Genomic DNA, 26,126 nt, shown 5'->3' on the forward strand with positions numbered 1-26,126 from the left:
TTAGTATTATGTTGTGAAACTTATAATTAATTTAGTAAAATGACTAATGAATATATAGATCCTGTATATATTTATAGGTGACTATTCAATATACCCCATATTAGCATCTTAAATTTACCCTAGCAAGAATAGAAATAATACACAGAAATAAATAGTATATGCACACATATATATATATATATATATATATATATATATATATATATATATATATATATATATATATATATATATATATATATATATATATATATATATATATATATATATATATATATATATATATATATGCTCTAAACAGGATATGTTTACATTTCCAAATATTGTGATTTTTAGAAATACATTATTAACATAACCAATATATTTGCAAAAATTCATAAATACAAAGCTACCTATAGAATTTCATCAACAAAAACATAAAGGTTTTTAGTAATTTTGACCTAATACCTAAAAATCATAAACTAAAATTATTAACAAAAAAAAAAGTCAAATAATGGAAATGTTCAAAATCAAATACATCTTATTCTATATATTCAAACAAATTTGGTATTTAATTTGATGGTCAATATATCAATTAATCATCATCAAAAAAAATCATCATCATCATTATCATTATCATCTAAAGAGGAAAAACTTTCAACACAATCAATTTCACCATCATCTATCCGACGTCGTTTCTCACCCATACACTTTTGTTCTTGAACATCTCTTTTAATAGATGATGATGTTGACCAACACTCAACCTCATGAGGAAAGTTAAGCCTAGCCTTATGACCTCGTATATTGAAAGCTGCTCGATCATATGCTCGAGCAGCTTCGATAGCAGTAGTGTACGTACCAAGCCAAAGTCTATACCCTTTACGTTTAGGATCTCTAATTTCCGCTGCAAATCTACCCCATGGTCGTCTTCTTACTCCGATATAATTCCAATGTGAATTATTTTCCTTTTTATTTATCTCATGTGTAGTACTACCAACTTTTCTTGGTTGACTACAAAATAAAAAGGATGTTCCATCATCGTTATTAGTTCTATTTTGAAACGACGAGTAAATATATTCTATAAAAGTGTTAGTGTCAGTCTGACACTGACCCTGTTTACTAAAAGAAATGTTGAACGTTGTACCCTTTGAGTTAGTTTCAAAATGTTGGCCATACGATAATGATGATGATGATGGTGATGATCTCAAGTTATTAGAAGTGGTTAATTTATGGGTCGGGGTTTCGATCTGATCATCGAAAAGATATTCTTCGATGAGTTGTAGGGCAGTGGCTGTTTCGGGTGATGGAAAATCCATATTTGATATTTGGATCCAGATCCGAATTTTTTTGGGTGAGGTTGATGAATAAGATGCAGCCAAAGGGTAAAGAGAGGAAGGTACGTACGTTTAGGTCTTGGAATGCAAAGTGAAGTATAGGGCTTTATATATAGGGCTAAAATATTCCTTATGATATTATTTTTTAAAAAAAGCTATCTGGCGCTATATTCAAAGCTGGGTATTAATATTTTAATCACTTATTCAAACATGGTTTACCCAATCATGATCTTACTTAGTCCAAATTGAATAATATATTCAAACTTTTTAATTTATCTATTTATTTTGATTTTTTATTACCATCTCAACATATAAGTTTAAATTTTTAATATTATATTTTTATTGGGAGTAAAGTTGGAGATTTGATTCCTTACATGTAGGGGAGAAGAGGAATTTATTTCACCCTACTTGTAAGTGCTGAGAATCAAATTTCTGTCACAATGACGAAAAGAAAAATCTTATTTTCAATCATTAGACCAACTCATAATTCTCTTTTCATATCAATTTTTCAGATACTTAGTTTTTATTTGAGTTAGTCTATTGATATTGTATGATAAGGTACCATATCTAATCTATATTTTTAACTCAAAGGGCTATCAAATAAAAAGGCGTGATAAAATATAAATATATTATATCACAGGGTTACTACTTACTAAATATTAATTAGTTAAAACTTTTAATCAACTTATCGGCTTAAATTTCTAATTGAGTTCATTATTTCATTAGTAGATGCAAAATTAGACCTAATACAACTCCATTGCAGTTTTTACAGTTGACATGTCTGAAAATGAGCACGCAACAACAATTTAGAAAAAATTATTAAATGATTGAAATAGAAGTAAGAGTTTAAAATGGTCAATGGTCAGCCAAGAAACATGTTGGTCAAAGGCACATAATTCATCATTAGCTACGTACATTTAATTTATTGAAGTAAATTAATTATATACTATTTTACTTTAACTCCTTGCTTTAATGACGTTATATTAACCTACTTATTATTGACAAGGTTATTAATTATTATGACCCAACAATTTCAAAGCTAACAGCGCCAAATATATGTCTAATAATTTCCTTTTCTTTTGTTTTTTCTTTCAACAATAGTTAACTAAGACTAAAAAAAAATATTATCTTTTTTGTACTTAGTTTGCTATATTTAATATATATTAATTTATGTCAAGCATTTTTCATTATGATCTATTAGACATCAGTCTTCTAACTCTCTTCCAAGCATTTATCTCAAGCATTTATCTCTTTTCTTTTAATGTAAAAAATTGTCAAAAACTAATTGATTAGTATAGTGAAATATTATTTATGAAACATATTGAAAAGTAATATAATAAAAAAATTAAAATTTCTATATAGGACAACTAATTGAAATTATTTCTACTAATAAAAAAACCCTCCTATTTTTCTTTCCCTTTTTTGGTAACTATAATATATTCATATACGAAGAGTATGAGTTAGCTTACTATATAAGTGTTTAAAACAGATTCGATGATCTAATATTACCCGAGCTTGTAACCATCACCATCCTCATTATCATACCTAGTGTATCCCGCTTATAGAAAACTATGATCAGGGTTTGGGAAGGAAAGAACGACGACAGATCATACCCATAGAAGAGAGTGCAGTCAAAGAGTCTCTCGGCTCGAGTAAGGTTTTCAAACATAGAGAAACCTGCAACTTACAAATAGAATAAATAGAATATGTTCAAATAACTAATATTAAAAATAAAAGTAAAGAAGAAGGTAAGAGCGATAATTAAAGATAATGAACAATAACAAACGAAGGGTAAACGGGATGGGCTTAGTAATCTAGGACGTGGATAAGGCGCCGCCAACTGCCCCTATCACTGGTCAGGTCCTTGGAGATGTGAAGTTCATGCATGTCACTTTTAATTTATTCCTGACACATTCTCCTAGGTCTTCCTCGACTTCTCTTGCCCTCCACTATGATGCATTCGATCCTTCTTACTGGGGCGTCATGTGTCTTTCTCTGCATATGCCCAATTCATCTCAACCTATTCTCCCGCATCTTTGCGGAGATAGGTGCAACCCCTAACTTCTCCCTGAACTCCTGGTTTCTTATCCTATCCATCATAGTATTACCACACATCCACCTCAGCATACGCATCTCTGTTACTTCCATCCTCTGTTCAAAAACCTTCTTTACGGGACAACATTCTATCCCATATAACAATGCCGGCCTAATTGCAACGCGGTAAAATTTACCTTTTAATCTCCTCGGGAACTTTTTATCAAAGAACACCCGTTGTTGTTCGCCACTTAAGCCAACCTGCTTGTATACGATTAGTAACATTTCCATCAATCTCCCCATTACTCTGAATCACCGATCACAAATATTTGAACTTGGACGTACATGCAACAACTTCTCCCCCTATGGTCACCCTTGGTTCCCCTTTTAATTCTATCCCGCTGAAATTGCATAGCAAGTATTCTGTCTTCGTACGACTTATGTGCAACCCTTTACCCTTCAAGGCTTCTCTTCACTCTTTCAATTTACCATATACTTTCTCCATTTCACTATAGTTGCTACATTTGACTTTTTACGCAATCTAATGTGTTATTTTGATTATTTATATATTGAGCTATACACATTTCAAAATTATAAAAAGTTATTAATATTATGAAAGTATGCGATTAGACGATTCAAATAAGATCCACTTGACTATATTTTTTCTTACACATTAGGCGTAATATATAAAATAAGCTTGAACGATGAATAGTGTCAAAAATCATTATGTAGAGAGTATTTCAGAACAGAGGAAATATTAAAATAGATGGTTTTGAGAAAATTTTCCTTATCTAGTTGTAGTTGTCTATGAATCAATGTGCAAACCTTCCCAAAAGGAAAACACATAGAACAAACACATAGATCTAGGCATCTAACATATTTCATGATTAATTTGGAGTAATATTAAATTATTACTGCGACCAAAACTATATCATCGGAGAAAAGCATGCACCACGGTACGGTTTTCGAGATGGATTTAAGGATTTCTTCCATAATGACTGTAAAAATAAAAGGACATATTATTGATCCCTGATGTAGTCCCACTTTAATTGGGAAAGACGCTGTCATAATAACCGGTGTATGTATGTTAATCACCACACTGTCATACATGTCCTGCATTACCCCAATATACCTTCGTGAAATACCTCTTTTTTTGAGGCTATCCCAAATAATGCTTGCGGTATGCCATCGTACGCTTTCTCCAAATCAATGAACACCAGATGCAAACCCTTCTTTCGCTCCCTATACTTTTCCATCAGTCTCCTCAAAAGATGGATTGCCTCGGTAGTTGATCTTCCCGGCATGAATCCAAATTGGTTCTCTCTAATTACCGTCTCTCGTCTAATTCTTTTCTCGATCACTCTTTCCCACAATTTTATAGTGTGGCACTTAGAAGCTTGATCCCTCTATAGTTCCCGCATACTTGTGCAACACCCTTGTTTTTAAACAGTGGGATAAGTGTGCTAACCCTCCATTCTTTTGGCATCTTACTGGACCTCAAGATGACATTAAAGAGGTTAGTAAGCCACTGAATTCCCTCTTCTCCTGAACCCCTCCACACCTCAATCGGAATGTTATCAAGTCCAACTGCCTTTGATCTCCCTATTTATTTGAGAGCTTCTCCTACTTTCGCCGTGGTAATATCAATAATCGACCCATGATCTTGTGTTCTTTGGAAGTCTGAAGTTTTTTGAATATTCTCCTTTAGACCCCTAGTCTCATTGAGCAGTTGGGAAAAATATTGATGCCATCTCATCTTAATGTCCTCTTGTCTAAGGAGTACTCGTCCACCTTCATCCGTAATGAACTTCACTGTCCTTAAGTTCTTCTTATGCCTAGATCTTGCTTTTGCCAACTTACAAATATACTTCTTCACCTCTTTGGTCTCAAGGTTTTGATAAAAGGCTTTAAACGCGCAATCTTTTGCCTCCGCTACTGCTTTCTTTGCCGCCCATTTTGCTTCTTTATACCTCTCTTTCTTATGTGTCCTATCCTCCTCCTCCGTGCAAGTCATGAGCTCCTTGAATCTCATGTTTTTGTCCTTTATCTTCTTTTTCACTTCTTCGTTCCACCACCACGACTCTTTGTACACCTTTGTTTTCCCCGTCGACACCCTTAATGTCTCTTTTGCCACCTTTCGAATGGTTTCCGCCATGGTCACCTACATTTGATTTGCATCGTCTAATATACTTGGGTAGCTCGACTTCTTGATCTTGTTTGACACGGTTGCGACCATATCCCCTTTAAGTCTTCCCCACATGATCGTTTGCCTGACCTTTATCTTCTTTTCGGCAATCTTTCTCCTCATACAAAACATTAGTACTAATAACCTATGTTGGGTGGGCATCTTTGTACCTAGCACGACCTTACAGTCCAGACACGAGCACCGATCAAACTTCCGTACTAAACAGTAGTCAATTTGGGTTGCATGCCCACTTTTGTACATAATCAAGTGCTCATCTTTCTTTCTAAAGATCGAGTTTTCTATAACCAACTCCTTTTCTAACGCAAACTCAAGCAAGATCTCTCCACTCTCGTTCCTTACACCATAACCAAACCCTCCATGAACTGAGTTATAGTTAACTGCCTCCTTACCTATGTGTCTATTGAAGTCTCCACCTATAAAAACTTTTTCATCGGCAGGGATGGGATCTATAAGGTCACCTAGGTTATCCCAAAACTCACGTTTGACTTCCTCATCTAGCCCAACTTGCAGCCGATACGCACTAATAATCGATATGACCTCTTCTCTCACTACTATTCTAACTAGCATAATCCTATCATTCCACCTCCTAACTTCTACCACTTGCTTTAGGATATCATTAGCTACAAGAATACTGACTCCACTTCGCTTTCTATCCAAACCTGCATACCATAGCTTATAACCTTTTAAAACGCTTGCTTTTTGTCTCTTCCACCTAGTTTCCTGAACGCAAGCCACTTGAATCTTGTATTTAGAAAGTTCAATCGCCAACTCCAACGACTTGGCTTGTAATGTGCCTATGTTCCAAGTCCTCACTCTTAGTTCCACATCCTGCTTACGTTGCCCCCTATGCCCCCCTCCTTGGACCTGACCTTAGGTTATCATTAGTCTGCCTTAACTCTATACTCAACTACCCTTGGACCAAACCAGATGGTAAAGGACGGTGACACCGTTACTCAAACACAAACAAGCCATGACCCAACAAAGGTTAGAACAGAGAGACACACTAAAAAGATAATTAACTATAAATAAAGGTATAGGTAGGAAAAAAAAACACACTCCGTTTAGATTGAGAATACGTTAGGTAAAAACAAATTACGTTAACGATCAACACAAACAAAATAATAATATAAGATCAAAATGCAAACAATCAAACTAAAATAGAATCTTTCAACTCAATAATTCCACTTAACTAGAACAAACGATCGAATAATAGAATTTAAACTCCAAAAACCTACAAAATACGCATAAATCTACCATATCAAATTTCAGAGCAACGAACAGACAGATCACAAAACAAATCAATCAATAATCCAATAACAATATAAGCAAAAAATAAGAAGAAAAACGTTGCAATTACTCTCTGAGAGCGAGAGCAAACTAAACAAAAAACAAAAAATAGGAACAAACCAAAAACAAATCCAATAACAAAAATTCAGAAGAAAATCTTGAAAAAATCAAAATAAAAACAAACCATAATTCCGTGAGGGCGTTAAACAAAAGATGCTAGTCCACGATGAATTTATAATTATATACAAATCAATATGGACAAGACCTAATTTTAAACCTGTCCAAAACACCTGCCCTAAAATGAACCCGATCATTCGAATAAATACCTCTAGCTTAGTGGTTGAGGTTTTTCAACATTTATGAATTGTGAGAGTGATTTGTTCCTTACCACCTAAAGGAAAAACTAATTTCATCTCCCTCATTATCTATATTGATTCTCTAGTCGTCTCCAAATAAAAATTAATCTATTAATATCCTCAATGTTTTATATTTCTCCTTTTATAGCTCAAAGAAAAAGTCATAATGGGAATGTGTTAGAAATAAGAATGTTTAAATACTATGGGGTGAGTTTATGACAATTATTAAGGACATCAAAAATTCCCTACAAGTCAAATTTTCCTTTCTTAGATGCTGCTTAATTAACACTTTACTTATAATCATTCGCTCTTGAATTTGAATTTGTTCTTTTACTACCTTTCTTTTTCTTTTGGTATATATGTGAAATTCAAAATTGCAAATAATTCAATTTTTGTCAAAATTGTATGTCAAATATATATATATATATATATATATATATATATATATATATATATATATATATATATATATATATATATATATATATATATATATATATATATATATATATATATATATATATATATATATTAAGACTAAAATCCTGTAAACTTCCTTTTTTCCTTTTATACTATATAGCTCTTATTTCAAAGATTTAGCAATCTCATTATTATCCACTATTTTTTTACATAAACTGAATTTTGACCGACTCAATTAGCGCATATATATATATAATGGCGGATTTAGAACAAAATCAAATGATGCCGATAATATAAAAATTATGTTTAATAATGGTTGAGCTTAAGTCAATATTATCACATATCAAAACTCATATCAGCTTAATTAATATTTATATTAGTATTTCGAGGTAAATGTAGTTAATTGATATTATTAATTGGATAGCATAGATTTTTGTCCCTCATTCTCTCTCTTCAAGAAAACACCATGACTTATTCTTGCTCATGTATGAATAAAAAGTATGCACAGATTCTTGCTTAGCCTCTGTCCAAATTGATTCATTCACAATATTCTTGATGTTGCTGGTTTAATTCACATTTTAACACCTATTAATTCTATTTTAAATTAAAGGGCCTTAATTTTTTAACAGATATTTTATACTTCATTACATATAACACATGGGAATGCTAGAATAAAAAATTGTCATTCATGAAGGAAATTATAAATAATAAGAAATTTCCTTCTATTGTAATCAAAATGTCTCATTTAATTTTACACACTTATAAATATAATATTTTAATCATAAATATCTTTTTTTGTACTTGGTTAAAAATTATAAAAAGTTAATGTTACAATAATTTACATTAAGGAAGAGCAACTTAATTTTAGCTTATATAATAAGAATAAAATACAAATTAACATAATTTATTATAAATAGTGTAAAAAAAAAAGATATTAAATAGTAATTTTCAATAAGTATTGTAGTAGCACTTATTCAACAACATGGTAGTAATTAAGGGCATAAAAGTGGGAATGTATGATAAAAAAAACTCTTGAAAAGTGGGTATGTCAAAGGATTGACCTCAATTATTTTTTTGTCTTGTATGTTTTACAGCATAGAAGCCGTAATACCAGGAAACTAAATTAGAAAATTCACAGTTCACTCTCCACTAAATTAAATTCATGCATGATATCATCCATGTACATATAATTCACCAATATATCAAATAAATATTACTCGCCCGTTCTTTTTTATCTTCCACTTTGGGTTTTTCACACATATTAAAAAAGATAGAATCTTTGAGTTGTAGTGGGTATTATTTTAATTAAATAGTAGTGTGAAGTAATGATTGTATTGGAAGTATGAGGTTGTAGTGGGTATTATTTTAATTAAATAGTACTGTGAAGTAATGATTGTATTGAAAGTATGAGAGAGAAAATAATTATAAATAAAAGAAAATGGGTAAATTAAAAGAAAATGGGAGGTTTTAAAGGGTAAAAGTGGGATAAAAACTTTCTAAAAATAGAAAGTATTCTAAAGTGGAAGAACTTTTGAAACTACCCATTATAGTAATGTGAAAGATCAAAAAAGAACGGAGGGAGTATTTATTTGTGTCAATGACTATAATTAGTCTATATTTTATATGCAAATGGCTTAAACTTTTATTAAATAACTATTATCCTCCCTCTAATTGAGGAACTTATGTTTCATTTAAATTTCAAAATTTGATGCATATATACTATATATAGGATTGCACATTTTTTGACAAATTGGATTTCCTAGAAGAATTCACTTTGCCTAGGAAATGGAAAATGTATCTCCAAGTATAGATGATTTCTATTCATACTACACAAGTGCACCAACTAGTCCTAGGAAATATAATTATCTAGATGGCTTCTTATTTCTTAGTATGCCAACTAGCCCTACAAGGAATCGGGTCGGATTTGAATCCGGGTCAATTACACCCGAGATGTCCGATAGCTTCTCTCCTTATGTCGATAACTTTGAATTCGAAGGGAGCAAGAGGTTTGATCCCTATGAAAATCGGTTTGGAACGAGTCGGGATCTTTCTATAGCGTATGCTGATGAGTTGTTTTGTGATGGAAAAATGCTTCCCTTAAGACCCCCACCACGGGCCCAATGCACGAGGCCCAATAAAGGGAACAATTCGACTGCATCATCCTCTGGGGGTCGAGGGTCGAAACTCAAGGTGCCATTCTTGAGGCAAAGGAGCTTGTGGAATGATGGGTATGATCCCTTCTTAGATGCATTAAACAAGGTTAAGGAAGGTAATGATATGGTAAGTCAACATAGAAAGAAGGCCCAACTAAGACGGTCCAAATCCCTATCACCATTTAGAAGGCCCAATGGGTCAACGACATGGAAGAGTACTCACATACATAACAAAATGGGCTTGAGTCCAAGAAAAGATGTTTTAGGCCCATTAAATCCTATTGTTTTTAGGCCCATTAAGGAGACTAAAGAGGAAATGGGAAATTTTGAATCCTTGGAGTCTAGGAAGCAAAGGATCAAGAAATTCTTATTGAAGAACTCATCCTTTGGGAAAGAAGTAAATAGAGAAAAGAGAGAACATAAAACTCCATTGTTGCTAAGGAAATTGTACACTTCACAAAGATCTTGTTCGATTATTAGGATTTCTAGAGAAATGAAGAGTTTGATGAAACATAGAGCTAGGTTTTTCTATTGCTTGGCCAAGCGCTTTGGTATCAAAAGCTCAAAAAAATGAGCAAGAGTCTTGCAAATAACCCTTTAGGTTTTTTGCTTGAAAAACACATGTATGTTCTTACATCTTTTTGTTATGAATTGGCAAAAAAAAGATAGTTTTGCTTAGTAATGATTCATCGTTTATTTTGATGTTTCTACTCATTCTATGTGTCATATGTCTAATTGTATAGATCCTTTGCACAATACAACACTAAAACGATGTATAAGAGTTTGAGAAATATAATCTTTGAACGTATAATAAATCAAATGTAAATCTCTACTTGTGTCCAGAAAATGCAAAATTTGAGTAGTATAGACCATCTCAACACTATTATATAGACTTCATTTGCGCTTTCACCTAGACATGATCTGAAGGGTCTGACACATTAGATTTTGATAGAGCAAGTCGGTAAAAAAGAAGTAAGATTTGTGATTGAATCACTATTGTAATTATAAGGTTCAAATCACTACAAAAGATTTCTAATTTTCACTATTGTACATTAAATTTGGTGAAAAAAAGCAGAAGAGGCTAAAAAAAAGCCTTTTTTTCTGCTCATTCTCACTGCTTATACAAAATATAGTACAGTATCTGGTTCAATGGTGTTTATCTCTACTCCAAAATATCTCTAGGCCATAAACTCTTCCAAGTTGCAATCTCCTCACTTTTGTGTAGCTTTCTAATACCTCCATAGAACCCGTCACTCTCGTTTCCTTCTTCTCTGTGATCCTTTCTACTGATGATTGTTCTTCTCCACCGCGATCCAGGAGTATACTGATTAAACTCGAGTACAACTGTGTCTGATATCAATGAAAAAAGTCTTTAATATGTGCATTTTTTTTATGTGAAGTTGCAAATGATGTTTGTTATTAAGAATCAATCAAAACCAAACTTCTTTGCTATCGCTAAGGCACTTGTTAGCAAATTTTTATACATATAGTCTAGTTATAGCCCTCCGAATCAAGTATAGTAAAGACAAATCTAAGATTGCATATCATATTGTATTCATATAGCTAAGTTGTAAAGGTTTTCAAATTAATCGAATTAATGTTAATTCACATAATAAAGGCGTAAAATTTCTTATGTCAATCAAGAGAAAAAATCAGGCTAAGCTTTGAAATTGAGGTGTGATAAAAATGGTTCAAACATGAGAATCAGGTACTGTCTCAGTTAGAGAGCAAGTATCACTTTTCAGGAAATGTGTTAAATTTAGTTTTTTTTTTCGCTCAGTCTATCCTGTAATAAGAGGGAAAAATTCTAATCATGAAAAATATGGTAGTTGAAAGGAGTGCAAAGGAGATAAAAACAAAAGGAGACAAATGGGTGACATTACAACTTGATAAGAAATCATTAGACAAGCATTGTTGTCAAAGTTAAAGGAAATGGGATATCTAAAAATCTACCCCAAAGTGGGGATCTGATGCTCAAACAAACAGAACCTTAAGGTAGAGGACACAAGTTCTTTTCAGTCTGCCTGGCATTAAATATTCTCTTGAAACAAGATGTGAGACCAGTGTTGGAGAAAATTGGGACACATAGACAAGGATATGTCAAGGGTACCAAAATGACTCGGAAACAAATAAAGATGACCCATTTACTTTGATGATCATCATTACAAAATTAAGCAAAAGTTTTGATGGTGCAACTCATTGCATTTGACACCCATATACTCCCCACTAAGAGCATCTTTTAATTTATCTGTAGAATATCATCTGAAATCTATTTTTAGCAGGATATTGGGTTGATGATGATGATATAGAATATCACCCGCATCACTGATCCGCTTGGTTTTTTATACTACTATTGCATCAGAGGCCGTAATAATTAAAGGTTTTCAAATTTGACCTAATTAATCAAGATCATTAAAAGTCAAAAATCAAGTTGTCAAGCTATTTATGTACACACAAGAAATCAAAATTGATCTGATCTAATAATAACTACAAAACTATTCACTTTGATCATAAAATAGTTTTCAAAAACGTTTGAGAAATTGCAACTGCTTTAGAGATTTTCAACTATACATTGATTATAAATTGATGCATTTTTTATTTTCCTATCACTCTCCTCTAATGAAATCCTCACATTACCCTTGTATTGTAGGTCACTTGAGGTTTTTCTTTAAATTTTTAAAATCCAAGGTAAGTTGAGGGCAGAAGAAGGGGTGGTTGACCATTACGTAGCTGATGAAAATTTAACCTTTATTATAAAAGACAAAAGACTGCATCAAAAACTAAATTAACTCATAATTCTCTAATCCAAGAGTTCGAGTCACAACATAGTTTTGTTAGAGAGTAGCCCATCAAAGAATCACCCTTCATCATAATAGACTAAAAAGTAGGATACTTCATGAAATGGTTGTTAGCAACCAAAAGTCCATACAATTGTTGAGGTAAGGGAAGGGGCAAAAGGGATATAATAGTATGCAAATATTATAGTTCACGTTTCTTGAAGTATGCTTAAAGTAGATGATCAGTGACTAAAGGCATTGATTCACTCACCATTGCTATGACATCGGCAGTAATTCTCATTCCCATCACATGACTCCAGGTGGCCAACTACACCATACCACCATCCTGCCAATTAATATGCCGAATATTTTGTTAAGCTAAATAGGAAGTACAAATTAAAATATAGTACTGAATTCAAAAAAAAATTAAAATTATACCATTTGTTCTGATATAAGATGTCAAAGATAAATCTATTCCATGTTGGTGTATGTGATTGCACGCTTTGTAATGTAATATGGGTCGTCAAATTGTATGTGATTAGGGGTGTTTATTCAGGTTATTGGTTGATTTTAGATTAGATGTGGTGGATTGGTTCAAAATAAGTCTTATGTCTACATTGATTTTTACATACTTGTATATCTATTTTAAGTTGGGTGAAATCGAATTTAATTACAAAATCGGATAAATATTGTGTCATCGAGTCTATTTTGAACATTTATATATGATTCTTATTTCAGTATTATAAAAATAGTGTCTTTCTTACAAGGACAAAGTTACTTACATTTTTTTTGAATTTGCATTATAATTAAAACTTAAACAAGAATTATCATGAAAAAAATCATTAGGGTAACGGTTATTTAAAAGTATTATAATTATATACTATTGGAATCACATTGAACATAGCAAAAAGGTCTAAATAAGCCTCTTTTCTCAAGACAGAGATATGTAGGAATATTTATAATTAACCAATTAATATACTCCAATATATGAATTTGAAAATAACAATTGGACCTAAATTATATTCTGCTATTAGTATCCACTATCTAGTAAGAAAAGGCATATTCTTTTCATTGTTTATTAAAAGAAAGTTAATTAGCTTTTTCCCCAAATGATAAAATCAATTACCAATAGAAATGCAAGTACCCAATATTCCAGCCACATACAATTACTCACTAATGCCAATCATGACACCATACCCATGAGTAACAAAGAACAACTCTATTACTATTTGGATGATTTGGAAGTGTATAATGCTAGTAAGATTCAAATAATCTTTCACGTTGATTTGTCTTAATTTATATATCTAACTTCATATTATTACGAATACGGTTTTGTCATAATTGATCCAAAATATAAAAACTATCACATTTTTAAGAACGTCAAAAAAAATAAAAATATTATTGAAAATTATAAAATAAGTGTATATGCAAAATAATTAGTTTTGCAAGGGTATTGACCTATTTTTATGTAGCTTTTCATTCTAGTTAAGATAAGTGTTCATCCACACTATACTAATATTATGGATTCATCCTTAAGTGCTAGTAAAGGTTTCTACTAGTCAACTACCATTTATATAACTGTACAAGGTTTAATATTATGGATTCATCCTTATGTGCTCGTAAAGGTTTCTACTATTCAACTACCATTTATATAACTGTACAAGGTTTATTTACCAATGCAAACCAATTCTCAACCAACCAAGAAAAGATCTAGATATATAATACCTATTTTATCTAGTATACAGCTGCACAAATTTTAACAAATATTGATCACACGGCTACAATAAAATAAGAATACAAAAATATGAATTGTGAAACATACCATAAGGAAATTCTTTATTTCTTCTCCACTGAATCTCTATGTGATCTCCAGGGTGGAGATCATTTAAGCAATCAGATGTATGAAGATCATGTGGGGGAGTATCTATTGGAGCTGCCCTTAGCCTTTCCCATTGAATACCAGTCTCCATTGCAACTGCCCTTCTCCCATGAGGAGGATACCTATAAACCATTTATGTAATGCATGATATTCCTTTATTTTACATGTTCATACTTCATAAGAAAATGAACTTAAATGAATATATGTAACAAAAGTAACAGTTTTATTAGAAGCGATTTCAGTGTCAGACTCGGCTATTGAAGGAAAATTTTCGACTCTTTTTATTTGTTCGAAATGAATATAGTTAAGTGTATGCACCGAGTCAAAGTATAAACGATGGGGCATGCTTACCTAAGAGGTGTATTTGGCAAATGATTTTTGATTGGTTTTTTCTTGTCTTTTGGCTTTTAACTTTTGAGTTTGTTGTTAAACAAGCAAAAAAATATTTCTAAATGATAAGTCATCTAAAATGCCGACTTTGACGCTAAAACCAAAAGGCTAAATTGATTTTTGACTTTTGATCTACTTTTTCTTCAATAAACAGTCAAATAACAACAATCAACAACTAAACCAACTGGTACTGCTTTAGCTAATAGCCATTGCCAAACAGACTCAAGTGAAAATGAGAGAAAGGTTGAGAAAAGCTCTTAAAGTTCAAATCTTGACGTGTGTATTTTACCTTGCCCGGAAGGTGTCAGTTTGGGGATCATAGCTAATTTCAGCATCATAACAAGACAACTTAAAGCCAACATGACCATTCTGCAAGAAAATAGTATCAATAAACAACCCAATAACATAACTGAATTCCACCCAATGAAATGAATAATCAACCAGAATGACAATTGATTAAAATCAATACCTCACGGTTGTAAACCTGAGCAGGGAAGGAAAATTTGCCACTTTCAAGAGCCAAATACAAAGACATAACAGAATCAACTAAAGGGGTAATTGAATCCTTATTATTTACTCTTTTATTTGATTCAAACCAAGTAAAAGGCCATACAGAACAAATAAATTTGATGAACCCTTTTGATTCATCCACTTTCAAAGTACTAGAATTGTGCCTAGAAGCAATAAACCATTGCCACTCTCTATAAGCTGCAGGACTCAAAATTTTACCCCATTTTTGTTTCATATGTCTTTCCCAAAGATAATCACTTATGCATCTTTCTCTTAATGAACTACATACAGCTGCCAAACTACACAACCCAGAAGGAGAAAGCTTTTCTAGAATACAATCCAATGCCAATTCAGGCAAATCTAAGACTGATAATGGCTCATTTTCTTGGGCATTCTCAAATTTTAAGGTAGAAATCCCCTGTTTTATTGACATGATAGAACTCATAGAAGGGAATGCACAAAATAAACCAAAGATCCCTTTTTTTAGTGCTTTAAAAGAGAAAGACAATTCTTTAAAGAAGCAAAGAGGTAAGAGTTTCACATCACTAGCCCAAAGAGGAAGTGGTTTTAAAGATAGGGAGTTTAAAAAGAACAAGAAGGAGAGGCTTGTTACCAAGAAAAAAAGCATTTAGGAAATTAAGAAAGCGGGGAGGAGACTTACTAATGATGGGTTAATCTATTTAATCTAATTCAAGGTATGAACACAATTGTGGAAACCCAATTATAAGCAAAGAAAGAAGTTGATCAAAGGTCTTACTCTTTCTTCTTACAAAACTTCCCCACTTTCTTTAAAAATTTAGAAGTATATATATGGGGTAAATGGGAAGAGAATCTTCAAACCTCACCCTTTCAAGATATGGGTTTTCATTGGTTTGTTGATAATGCCCACCAAAAACCCAAAAGTGGACCTTCCCAACAATCTATCCAATCAGAATAAATGGTTTGTTTAATAATGTCTCTTCAATGTAATAACTAAGAAAGACACTAAATTTGATATACCAATATTACCTTGATTATTTTGCTAAATTTTATATTTTTAAATTGAAAATAAAATCTCATTTTCACATATTTTGACCAATATTTAACAAAAATGCAAAAACACAGATATAGTTAATAATTAACACAAAACAATTAGGAGTAGTTCAAGAAAGATAAGTCTTTGAAAAGTCCAACATTCTAATGTTTTAGTCCAATGAATTGCTATCTTAGATGTGCTAATCCAAAAACCGGAATAAGATTCTAAATAATCTAAAAATCCTAATCTAGTATAAGCTTCATATTTCAACATAAAAGCTGATTGCTTAAGCTTCCAAGAGTTATGGTCATTCTATAAATTTTTGCCTCATTCAAATTTCTATACTTTCATTTTGATACAAGTATTTTTTGGAAATAAAATGTAACTATTTGATTGTGAAGGAGGAAGAATGAGTAATAAAAGCAATCACCTTTACCTAAAAAAACTTAATAGATAATGAGTTAGATAAAGGAGAAGAAAAAAAAAGGTTATTTTCAAAACAAGCCAAACTAAAGTGGAAACTATATACTGTATACCAAATTGAATAAGGGTATATTTTATCTGACACATAGAAGTACCAAACGTGAATGAAAATATGAAGATTACAGGTCCAGATACAGGGGCCCTCATCTATGAAAAATAAGCATGAATTTTTATGCAACAAGAAACGGATCTTTGGAAGAAGAATAATAAAGTGGCAAAAACAAAAAACCAAGATTAGGGTTGTAGAAATTTGAAAGTGCTTGTGTAGCAGAATTAGGTGCACCCAACTTGAGTAAAACATATATTTAAAATCCAATATTCTGATGAAGGGAAAAATAAAGTAGGTCCCTTTCATCATATTTTTCAGCATAACATTAATCCAAAAGTCTATTTTCACGATCAAGTTAAACTCATCAATAAATCAACTCAATTGAAAACTTCTCACTTAAAATAAAGCGTAGCCAAATAGGTGAGAATTGAATCCGACATCTTGTATCGATTCAACTTTAATACTAAGTCAAACGACCAACTTAACCAAAATTTAAGATTATGATTCCATCACCTTATTATCTTCTGACCAACATCTCCTAAGCTAACAAAAGCAAATTCATTAAAAAAACATATCATTTATTGTGTTTTTTCATTGTGGCAATTCCACAAACAGTTGGTGAGCAAACACAAAATAAGAAAAACTAAAACTATTACGACTTACGAGAAATACTATTAGTAATACAATTAGGAGTAGAATTTACCTTTGAAATAAATCTAGTACTTCGTTTCATTTTCAAGTGAAAGAACAATCAGCGAAAAATGCGGATGAACGTTACTAATTGCCAACAAACCATTTGAAGCAGATTAACAGCCATAACTAAGTTGTTATTGGTCGTTGGCTAGTTCAACAAATTCTCATTTAATACGGTTTTTGTTGATTTTACCTTTGACACTGCTAAAAATACATAGTCCAACAAAATATATTAGAGATGCTCTCTCTTACTTGAAATACTCACTTTTAGATTAGTTAACATTTTCTCTCAACAACTCTCACATTAAATTTACATAATATTGCAACTTGATCGACATTAATTTATATCTAACTTGGTATAAATAAACATGACCCAATAGCAAAATTATAGAGTGTGTCTGACTGATTATTAAATATGACATAATCCGATCAAAATTAAGATTTCACTAATAATTATAATTTTTTTTTTTATCATTTTTGGTAGAAATTCGATATCTACTATAAAATATAAAATATTAATTTTTCTTTTGCGCTATTACTAATAGGGGATTATCGTTATAATAAAATATTTAAATACAGTTACCTTTAAAATTTAAACAAAAAATAAAATTGAAATGTTTAATTAACACGTAATCCAAAAAACTTATATCAAATTATTCTACTCTAGAAGATGAGATGAGATGAGAGGGATTAAGACAAAAGATAATATTAGTTGCCATAAGCAACTTCTTATATGATTAGGATAAAATCATACCTAACATATTAGTGCTTTATATTAAGACACCTAATTCTTTTAATCTAAGGATCAAAAGTGTACAAGATTACTCTTTGCTTTTCTTATGATCACCAATTAAAACAAATCTATTGGAATATACTCTGTTATCATTTTCTTGATTATGTTTGAAATATTAAATACATAAAAGAAATTTAAATATATTTTTTATGAATGTATATGAGTAAAATGTATTAAAATATATTCATGTAAAATTTTGTTAAATTCGTTTTAATATATACTGCTTTTCATAAATTAATTTTTAATCAAACATATGATTCGACTCGAATAATGTAAAAAGCACACGTAATTAACAATATAAAATGGGAGTATTAAGAATGTTCCATCATCTTCGTAAACTTAATATTTGATGCATGGCTTCGGGTATTTCATGATATTAAAGGTGTTAATTATTGAAACAAAAATTAATATAATTATTCCTCTAATTCAATATTGTTTGATTTGTTTCTGTGTGATTGTCAATACACCAATTTAATTACAAATATTTTTAATGGTGCATGATTAAAAATTTAAAAAATTCAAAATCATTAAAATTTATATTGAAATGAATTAAATAACATTATACTTAATTATATTTAACTTCTTCACCATCATCATCATATTCAGTGTATCCCGCTCATAGAAAATTATGGTCAGGATTTAAGGAGGAAAGAAAGACGACAACTCATATAATTAACATCTCACTTAATTATATTTAACTTAATGATAAAAATTTAAATACAAATTAAAATAGTCAATAAATAATGTAACAATAGAGCAAAATAATATATGAATCAAATCTTTCTAAAGCTGATATGCTATGATATTCAGTTAGTAGCGTGGCAGCATTTTGTATCAAATTAAGAAATTAATTATTTTTTATAAATTGACTAACTATCGTAATCTATACACGTACTGTAAGCAATTATGTATAACATGACCTTGAAGACATGAAGTAGATTACACAATTCAAAATGATTTTAATATCTAATTTTAAATTATTATTTTTTATTACTATGTAGATTGAGGGATATAAAAAGGTTAATAAAAATTCACCTAGAAAAAAGTGATGTTTGCTTGGAATTGCTGGAACAAAATTCGATTCTTTAAATTGTTTATTTTAACATTAGAAAAATTGATGTGAATATATATAATATATAGGAGTTTATCACAAGAAATAAACCCAAAGAATAATTTATAGATTATAAAAATTTATTTGTAAGTAAATCAAACAAGGAATTTACTTTTTTTTCTTTTATAAAATGATCTTTTTATCACTGTTACATGTAAGATCATCTCATAGATTTTTTTTTTTTTTTTTTTTTACAATATCTAATGGAGTATTAATTTAAATAGTGAAGAATTTCATCTTAATTAACTGTCAAGTATAGTGGTATACCGTATACTACTAAGTGTTGGTCACATAAATTGGCTACCTAAAATGAAATAAGAGAGTCATGTTGGCCCCACAATAGTACAAATACAATACTCATACACAAGGACCATGCTTCATGTCTTGAAAATGAGGCCTGATCTTCTAGGATCATGTAATCAAAATTAGTTTGATTAAGACACTAGTAATGCACCACTAACCTTTCAAAAAGTTGCGTTATTTACCTAACTATCGATAAGACAATAAAAACTCAATATTACGCGTAACACAATTATCAATAATTCAGTATTCTACACACAAGACATTCTTAGTGTATATATGTCAAAATTAGATCTACATCTACAATATAAAAAAAATCATTTTTCATCTTTTCGGATCTTAGTCATCATGGATTAAATTTGAGTTCAAACATCACTAATTTTTGATTTATTTTCTTCAAAACAATAATAGTGTAATAAAATTAATATCCTTTACATGATAAGGTGAATTATAATAAACATCTTTCTCCGTTATTTTTTCGATTTTAGTACATTATATTAAATTCAACTCTTCATTTTTACTCAAAATGATTATTTAAATCAAGAGTTTACAAGTGTATTTCATTTGATTTAAAAAGAACAAACCATGATTTTTTTTCTTAACATAATTAATTAGGGTGACTAGTGGCAACATTTGATGTCAACTTTAGAGTGTAGGGTTGACACTACTTCCACAATAAATGACAATCCACCATGAACCATTAGACGCATGTGTAATGGCTTTGCCATAAATTTACTTACACTTTAGCATTAATGTTCAATAAGGTGTGGTTGCAATATGGTTGATAAACAAAAGTACCACTAGTAATAATAGAATAATAAGCTACTTCTCCGTCTTATTGAATTTATCATAACCTGTATATTTGTATTTTCAGTGAAAGAACTTGATTGATTTAATTTGTAAAATACTTTTTTGTTCGCCAAATTTTTAAAATTTTTTGGCAATAAACCATCTTACAAAATTGTATAAGATCCACCGAGGACGATGAGAATGAACATTAATGTTAAAATTTTTATGTCATTTCCATGGTGTTGAGGCTCTCATTTGCAAGTATAGCGAACGTGAAGAATTTTGTAAAGCAAATAATTGTTAGAGTTGGACAAGCATAACTTGATCTAACTTGGTTAATAATTTTTTAGCCGAATTTCAATACGTTTTTATTATCGTTCTCAACATTACACACCAAAAATTAATTAATAGACCGTAAAAATTTTGCAAGCAATATTTAAATTTGATTATTACCATTTGTACCCAAAAAAAATCAATTTCATATTAAACAAATATATTGACACATCAATGAACAACATCTCCAATCAAGATGCTCCAAGCTGAGCATCTTGTATGATGTTCTACTTAGCTTGTTCTACCCACTAGCCACATTTTTTAATCCAAGAAATCTTAATATTCCCTACAAACATTTTAGGTTTCATGTTAATTAAAGCACAAAATCACATTTTTCTTAATGAAGAAATATAAATTTAAAAAGTTAGCAAAATGCAATTATAGGCCTTTATCTTTGTTCCTACACATTGACATTTGACAATATCTACTAAATTAATTAAATAATAAGTCGGCAAAACGAAAGAGGTGGCATTTGTTATCATAAAAAGGAACAATTACATATTCTTAAATACTTTTCACACTTTTTTTTATTATCATCACCAAACTTAGAAATGTCAAAGTATCAAAAAATATATATATATTCTTGAGTTTGCAACGGTATGCTATTATACGATCATTAAGAAAATAATAAGAGATAATCAAATTGTATAAATATAATTAAAAGTGAAAATTTATGGATAAGAACAAAAGAAAATGATCAGTAGACATTACTAAAAATAAAAATATTACAAAATATAAAAATAAACCAAAATAAAATATCGACAAATTTATGAATACAAAAAGACTATAATTTAATTAATTTTATCTACTTGAACTTTGTTAGTGGAGGAGGTGCTAAAAAAATATGCTATATTTATACATGTTAAAATAATTTTAAAAAGAAAACCTAATCTATATTAGTCAATGGACAAATGTCACAGGCTTGGTATTCATTTCATTATGACTCCCAAAATTAAGCTTATCTTGGTATAATACCATTTATGTATCGATAAAAAGAAAAGTTCTTTGTTGATTCTCACTTAATTATTAGATCTCTTACTTAGTGGGATGAGTATTACTTGCAAAAACTTATCTAATTAGATCTATTATCATCCATATATAGTAACCAATGAAGATAATTAGGTTGAAAATTAAGAGTGGTTTTTTTTTTTTTTTTTTAATGATGTACGTACATTTTCTTAGTCAAAGTACTTGTAACATTTTCGTGCTTCTATTATATATAGTTCAGTAATATTTTAAAATTTACATTATTAAAATTATAAAAAATTAATATTGATAAAATATAGCTAGGTTTGTAATGAATTTTGGAAATCAATAAATAGTAGAACACTGAATATTTGGATGAGACAGTCTCACAATTTAAAAAATTGATACCTTTAAGGTCAAAATTGATACCTTAAAGATCAAAATTGAAAAATGCCAGAAAATAACAAAAATGCCTAAATTGTTACACGCGCAAATTAAGCCGGGCCAAATTGACGATCTCATTAAAGGCCGTCTCATCTAAGACCAACTGATAACAAAAATACTTCACCCTATAACTTTCTCGCCCTATCTTTATTATGTTTTGGTATTTTTTTTAATTCTTCTACTATCTTCTGATCTATATTTTCTCGATAAATCTTCTTTTTAGAGGTCATATTGATTGTCTTCTGACATATTAATTCATCAAAAAAAAGTATCACACCCCAAGAGTGATTATAATTGGTTAGTTTCATCTGGTGATTGTTGATTAATTAAGTAACTTAGTATAATGGATGTTTACATAATTAATGACGCTTAAAAAGATGCTTAGCAACCAATTAAGCATATTCTACATGTAATCATAAAGATAACCAAGCTTATGGAAAGTGTTACATCCATTGAAAGCTTGCCCCCTAAAGTTTGAGCATTGTTTGCTATCATCATAATTCATAAACATCAACTCTTCATCAAAATTTCCCTATATATCTCCCATTCTTGGCCCACCATTATGTCCTTTGAAATTTAAATGTTTTTAAATATATTCATAAGTTTTTTTTTTTTTTTTTCAAGATATTTGTAACGTTTCATTTTTCATGCAATTAAATGTAATAATTCAATCTTTAATATCTCTAATTATATACGGTAAAAAATTATAAATGTTTGATATTAATAATGTAATATTTCTAATTGTTGTTACATCTATTATGAAAAGGAGGAAGTATTTTTAGATAGAAATTAAATAATCGTTATTTTATAACATTGGTCACATTTGATTTCTTTTTCACAATTATCAAGTATAATTTGATTATTAATTAATATATATAGATACACTTTATATAAATTAATAAAAAAATATATATTAAAATTCTTTAATTTGAGACAAATCTAACAAGATTTCATATAAATATTTTTAAACTTCTTTATATCTATTATAAAAAAAAAAGCATGTTTAAAATTGTTTTCTCTTCATATAAAATATTTCAAACGTAACCAACAAATAGAAGAAGTAGTTGATTGTTGGTAATTAATATGTCAAATGCTAAAGAAACAATGGGAAATTGGGAGTTGGACGTTTGGACCATGATTTGCATTTGGCCATATAAAGATAGTATATGCCATTATTAAGTTGTTTTGTTATTATGCTATGTAAATTAAGGATGGTGATGGTTTGGATATTTTGGATAGAATTTAGGTCTAATTAAATTCAAATTTGTTTACTTTGAATATATTTATAATCTATTTATATTATTTTAAGCAAATCTGTAAATCCAGCTCCATAATGAAAATTTTGCTCTTGAATTGTTATGAATCAAGTCTAGTAAGTGTAAGGTGTAAAATAGCTTTTAAATGGATCTTAATCTTATTTCTTAGGATCTACTAGTTTTAAAATTAAGGATTAACAAAATCGTGGATCCATGAATTCCTAGTGTCAAAGGCCAGTTAGGGTTGATTGGTGAAGATGTTGAGAGATATTGGTACATAAGTTCGAGATTAAATTAACAGCTCGTCTTGTATGAAACTGTCTGATAATGAGATGTGCCCATATAATAAGTTTATTTTTCAAATTGATCCCTTAAAGATTATAAATGATCACTTTAAGATTATAAGTGATCACTTTAAAATCATAAATAATCACTTTAAGATTCTAACTTTAAGTAATCACTTTAAAATAGTAAATGTACATTGAGTCAACTCAATAAAGATGACTTCAACATAAGACGTCTCATTTAAGAATATTGTTATTGAAAATGATAAATTCTCAAATGGCACAGTTTCACAACGAGATTATCTTTACTAGGTTGATCTAATGTATATTTATATTCTCAAAGTGATCACTTATAATTTAAAATAATAACTTATAATCTTAGAATAACCAATTATAACTTTAAAAGTGATGTCTTAAAATGATCACTTATAATCTTAAAATAATCACTAACAATATTAAATGATTCAATTAGAGAAATTAGCTGATTATATATATTCAATGATGTGACAATCTCATACAAAGCATGGCCGTTGAAAATCTATATACTAGTGAGTAGTGGCACATACCCGCCCATTGAACCCAGTAGAAACGTGAATAAATTGGCCACGAAATGTTGGGCTTCCGTTATCTGAGTGGGCCGAATATATGTTTGCGTTAAATTTGGTTCACGTGCTCTGACGGACCGAGCTCATCGGGGTTTTTTTTCGAAAATTTGAAAATTTTAAGTTAAAATATCAAAAAAATAAATCAAATAATTCAATTTTCAAACTTATTCAAAAGTAAGCATGAAATTCTCAAATCTGAAGTTTGGGAATGTTCGCAATTAGTATCTGCGAACAGGTCAAAAAAGACAAAATAGCTGTTTGCAGTTAGTAACTGCGAACAGCTATTTGACATGTTTTGACTTGTTCGCAGTTAGTAACTGCGAACAGCATGCTCCACAAAAACAGGTCAAAATAGCTGTTCGCAGTTACTAACTGCGAACAACTATTTTGTCTTTTTTGACCTGTTCGCAGTTACTAACTGCGAACAGCCTCAAACCTCAGGTTTGAGAATTTCACGCTTACTTTTGGAATAAGTTTGAAAGTTGGATTATTTGGTTCATTTTTTAAATTTTTTGACTTAAAGATTTCAAATTTTATTTTTTTCTTAAACAGGACGTAATTATTTTGGGCTTGTCACTTCACTAACTCGTCATGTATAAGACCTTCTTACTATAAAATTGGCCCATATAATTAATTTATTTCTTTAATTTATTATTTTAAAATTATAAATAATTACTTTAATTAAATAAGGACAAAACCCGATAAAGATAGACTCAAGAGGAAACATTCTCATTCAAGAATTTGTGTTCTTTTTACACAAAATTTCATTTAAAACTATTTTATCATGAAATAGTTCTAAATTAAGATAAATGGTCTAACTAAATTAATTTAAATTTATATTTTTGCATTTAAAATTATCACTTCCAATAGTTTTATATTCAAATTTGAATGTTAAAATATCCACTTTAAATATTAGAGCACTTATTTTTCTATTTTGGCTCTTTGTATGAAATTTTATCACTATAAGACGGCATGCGACGGCATAAGCGATTTTTATATGAGACCGTCTTATGATGAGATGGATCCATACAAGTAATCCAAATTCAAAAAGTAAGAGTTTGAATATTCAAAGAGTCAATTTTAACATTCAAAATAACATATTAAATTTTTTGAAATCCAGGGTATGCTGAGGGAAGGAGGGATAGTGAGATTCGATTTCATGTCCTTACTTGAGAAAGACGGTTAATACAACTAAAATTGAGCTGTTAAAGTGCAATAGTGGACGATTTGATTAGTTTAGTTAAGTTATTTAGCCTAATTTGAAATTGTCTCACAATAAAATCGTCTTAAATGAGAACTTTGTCATGTTATAAGCTTTTTAAAGTTTCCGTTCTAATTTTGATTAATAGTTTCCATATTAAACTGAAAAAATACTTATAAAAAAAATTTATATTTATTTATCGTTCAAGAAATATGTTTGAAGAGAATGAAAATATGTTGTGTGAAAGATATATCATAATTCTACTTTTCTGGACTAGGAGGCTCCATACTTAATCTATGATAATCGTTAAACTTCTTAATTGATAAGTTAAGAACAGTAAAACCACCCAATTACACTACTATATGAAGATATCAAACTCTTGAAAATCATAAAGTTCATTAAATAAAACAATGTACAAACATGAATTACACGATGAAATGATGATCATAAAAAAATTATAAAATTTGACATTAAGAATT

The 26,126-nt window shown here is 29.9% G+C and overlaps 5 protein-coding genes across 5 annotated transcripts; 1 reads left to right on the forward strand and 4 right to left on the reverse strand.

Annotated features, from left to right (window-relative positions):
* Positions 1-522: 522 nt before the first annotated feature.
* LOC130797086 (ethylene-responsive transcription factor 5-like) lies at positions 523-1,378 on the reverse strand. Its single transcript, XM_057659576.1, has one exon. The coding sequence runs from the start codon at positions 1,293-1,295 to the stop codon at positions 585-587; it is 711 nt and encodes a 236-aa protein (XP_057515559.1). The 5' UTR covers positions 1,296-1,378; the 3' UTR covers positions 523-584.
* Positions 1,379-4,953: 3,575 nt separating this feature from the next.
* On the reverse strand, positions 4,954-5,502 carry LOC130797145 (uncharacterized). Its single transcript, XM_057659626.1, has one exon. It carries the CDS (start codon positions 5,500-5,502, stop codon positions 4,954-4,956), a length of 549 nt encoding a protein of 182 aa, XP_057515609.1.
* Positions 5,503-5,508: 6 nt separating this feature from the next.
* Positions 5,509-7,262, reverse strand: LOC130797147 (uncharacterized). Its single transcript, XM_057659627.1, has 3 exons — positions 7,229-7,262; positions 6,833-6,930; positions 5,509-6,417 (listed from the first exon to the last, which is right to left on the reverse strand). The coding sequence occupies exons 1-3, from the start codon at positions 7,260-7,262 to the stop codon at positions 5,509-5,511; spliced, it is 1,041 nt and encodes a 346-aa protein (XP_057515610.1).
* Positions 7,263-9,401: 2,139 nt separating this feature from the next.
* LOC130797148 (uncharacterized) lies at positions 9,402-10,343 on the forward strand. The gene has a single exon (XM_057659628.1). The coding sequence runs from the start codon at positions 9,402-9,404 to the stop codon at positions 10,341-10,343; it is 942 nt and encodes a 313-aa protein (XP_057515611.1).
* A 278-nt stretch (positions 10,344-10,621) lies between these two features.
* On the reverse strand, positions 10,622-16,158 carry LOC130797087 (F-box protein At2g32560-like). Its single transcript, XM_057659577.1, has 5 exons — positions 15,285-16,158; positions 15,105-15,184; positions 14,369-14,547; positions 12,818-12,892; positions 10,622-11,119 (listed from the first exon to the last, which is right to left on the reverse strand). Exons 1-5 carry the CDS (start codon positions 15,951-15,953, stop codon positions 10,932-10,934), a joined length of 1,191 nt encoding a protein of 396 aa, XP_057515560.1. The 5' UTR covers positions 15,954-16,158; the 3' UTR covers positions 10,622-10,931.
* Between the last annotated feature and the right edge of the window lie 9,968 nt (positions 16,159-26,126).

This window comes from Amaranthus tricolor, chromosome 12 (assembly GCF_026212465.1).
Source record: "Amaranthus tricolor cultivar Red isolate AtriRed21 chromosome 12, ASM2621246v1, whole genome shotgun sequence".
NCBI classification, from domain to species: domain Eukaryota; kingdom Viridiplantae; phylum Streptophyta; class Magnoliopsida; order Caryophyllales; family Amaranthaceae; genus Amaranthus; species Amaranthus tricolor.

Coding starts and splice junctions, on each gene's coding strand:
- LOC130797086 (XM_057659576.1), bottom strand. CDS start 1,295: ATGGATTTTCCATCACCCGAAACAGCCACTGCCCTACAACTCATCGAA.
- LOC130797145 (XM_057659626.1), bottom strand. CDS start 5,502: ATGGCGGAAACCATTCGAAAGGTGGCAAAAGAGACATTAAGGGTGTCG.
- LOC130797147 (XM_057659627.1), bottom strand. CDS start 7,262: ATGAGGGAGATGAAATTAGTTTTTCCTTTAGGTG. Junction 6,931..7,228: donor ATTAGTTTTTCCTTTAGGTG/GTAAGGAACAAA, acceptor TTTTTTGTTTAG/TTTGCTCTCGCTCTCAGAGA. Junction 6,418..6,832: donor ATTTGTTTTGTGATCTGTCT/GTTCGTTGCTCT, acceptor ACCTAAGGTCAG/GTCCAAGGAGGGGGGCATAG.
- LOC130797148 (XM_057659628.1), top strand. CDS start 9,402: ATGGAAAATGTATCTCCAAGTATAGATGATTTCTATTCATACTACACA.
- LOC130797087 (XM_057659577.1), bottom strand. CDS start 15,953: ATGCTTTTTTTCTTGGTAACAAGCCTCTCCTTCTTGTTCTTTTTAAAC. Junction 15,185..15,284: donor CTCAGGTTTACAACCGTGAG/GTATTGATTTTA, acceptor ATTTTCTTGCAG/AATGGTCATGTTGGCTTTAA. Junction 12,893..14,368: donor AAATAAAGAATTTCCTTATG/GTATGTTTCACA, acceptor ATTAATTGGCAG/GATGGTGGTATGGTGTAGTT.